Below are 1,212 nucleotides of genomic sequence, written 5' to 3' on the forward strand. Positions count from 1 at the left end.
TTTCATCACAGTTAGAAAAAAGGTAGCATGATGGGATAACTAACCATTCAATAAACATGCCGTGTGCTGGGATAAAATTAACAGTTAATATTTATCTAGCATTTACTAAATGCAAGGTACTGGACCTCTGTAACCCTCACAACATCCCTGTGACGTAGTCCTAGTATCATACTCATTTTACGGCAATCACACTTTAGCAGAGAAACAAACATCAACCAGTAATTGTATTAACAAGGTAATAAGTGCTGTGAGATTCTATACATGTAAACTCTCAAATTAATAACAAATACCCTGCCCTGACTGGTTTGGCTCAGTTGATAGAGCGTCGGCCTGCAGACTGAAGGGTCCCAGGTTCGATTCTGGTCAAGGGCATGTACCTTGGTTGTGGGCACATCCCCAGTAGGAGGTGTGCAGGAGGCAGCTGAATTTATGTTTCTCTCTCATCAATGTTTCTAACTCTCTATCCCTCTCTCTTCCTCTCTGTAAAAAATCAATAAAATATATTTTAAAAAAAATAACAAATACCCTGATGGTTTATGAAAAATCACTATTCCAGGAGAAACTTAAATTAACACACTATTAAAATAACCAAAGCAAAAAAGCATATGGCGAAACCACCCTTCAGACCTCCAGCCCATACCTGTGCTTTGCTTCCTGTTGTGCTGCATCGCCAGGATCCTGAAAATATAATTTTATCTTTTAGTTGAGTAACTGCACAGAGGAAAAATACAAATTATTCTGTCCTGTTTCTGATAACTAATAGGCTCCTGCAGAGGTAGCAATCAACTTATTGCCAAATAATTAAAAGCTGGGCCTCCAAGAAGTCAGTGGGATAGTTCCCACTTATGAAGCCCCAGCCGGTTTGGCCCAGTGGACAGAGCATCGGCTGGGGACCCAGGGTCCCTGGCTGGATTCCGGTCAAGGGCCCTATCTCGGGTGCAGGGGGGAACCAATCGATGTGTTTCTCTCACATCCATGTTTCCTCTCTCGTCGCCTCTCACCTCTCCCTAAGATCAGGGGAAAAATACCCCCCAGGGGGGGGTAACAAAAAAAGGTTGCGGGTTGATTCCCAGTCAGGGCACATAAACCTAGGTTGCAGGTTGATCCCAGGGCGGAGCCCAACATCGAGGTTTTTCTCTCCCCCGGCCCCTTCCCCCCGCTCCAAAATCAAAAAAAGCTTGCCTCGCGGTGAGGTTAAAAAAAAAAAAAAAG

General features: G+C 43.9%; 1 protein-coding gene across 4 annotated transcripts in view; it reads right to left on the reverse strand.

Moving 5' to 3' along the window:
• PDCD5 (programmed cell death 5) overlaps nt 1-1,212 on the reverse strand; it is a 17,461-nt gene that overhangs the window by 14,616 nt on the left and 1,633 nt on the right. For all 4 annotated transcript variants that reach the window (XM_014461987.2, XM_014461988.2, XM_014461989.2 and 1 more), the window contains exon 2: nt 641-678. In XM_014461987.2, the coding sequence (XP_014317473.1) occupies nt 641-678 (38 nt within the window). The remainder of the gene's footprint in view (nt 1-640; nt 679-1,212) is intronic.

This window comes from Myotis lucifugus, unplaced genomic scaffold (genome assembly GCF_000147115.1).
Source record: "Myotis lucifugus unplaced genomic scaffold, Myoluc2.0 scaffold_164, whole genome shotgun sequence".
Lineage (NCBI taxonomy): Eukaryota > Metazoa > Chordata > Mammalia > Chiroptera > Vespertilionidae > Myotis > Myotis lucifugus.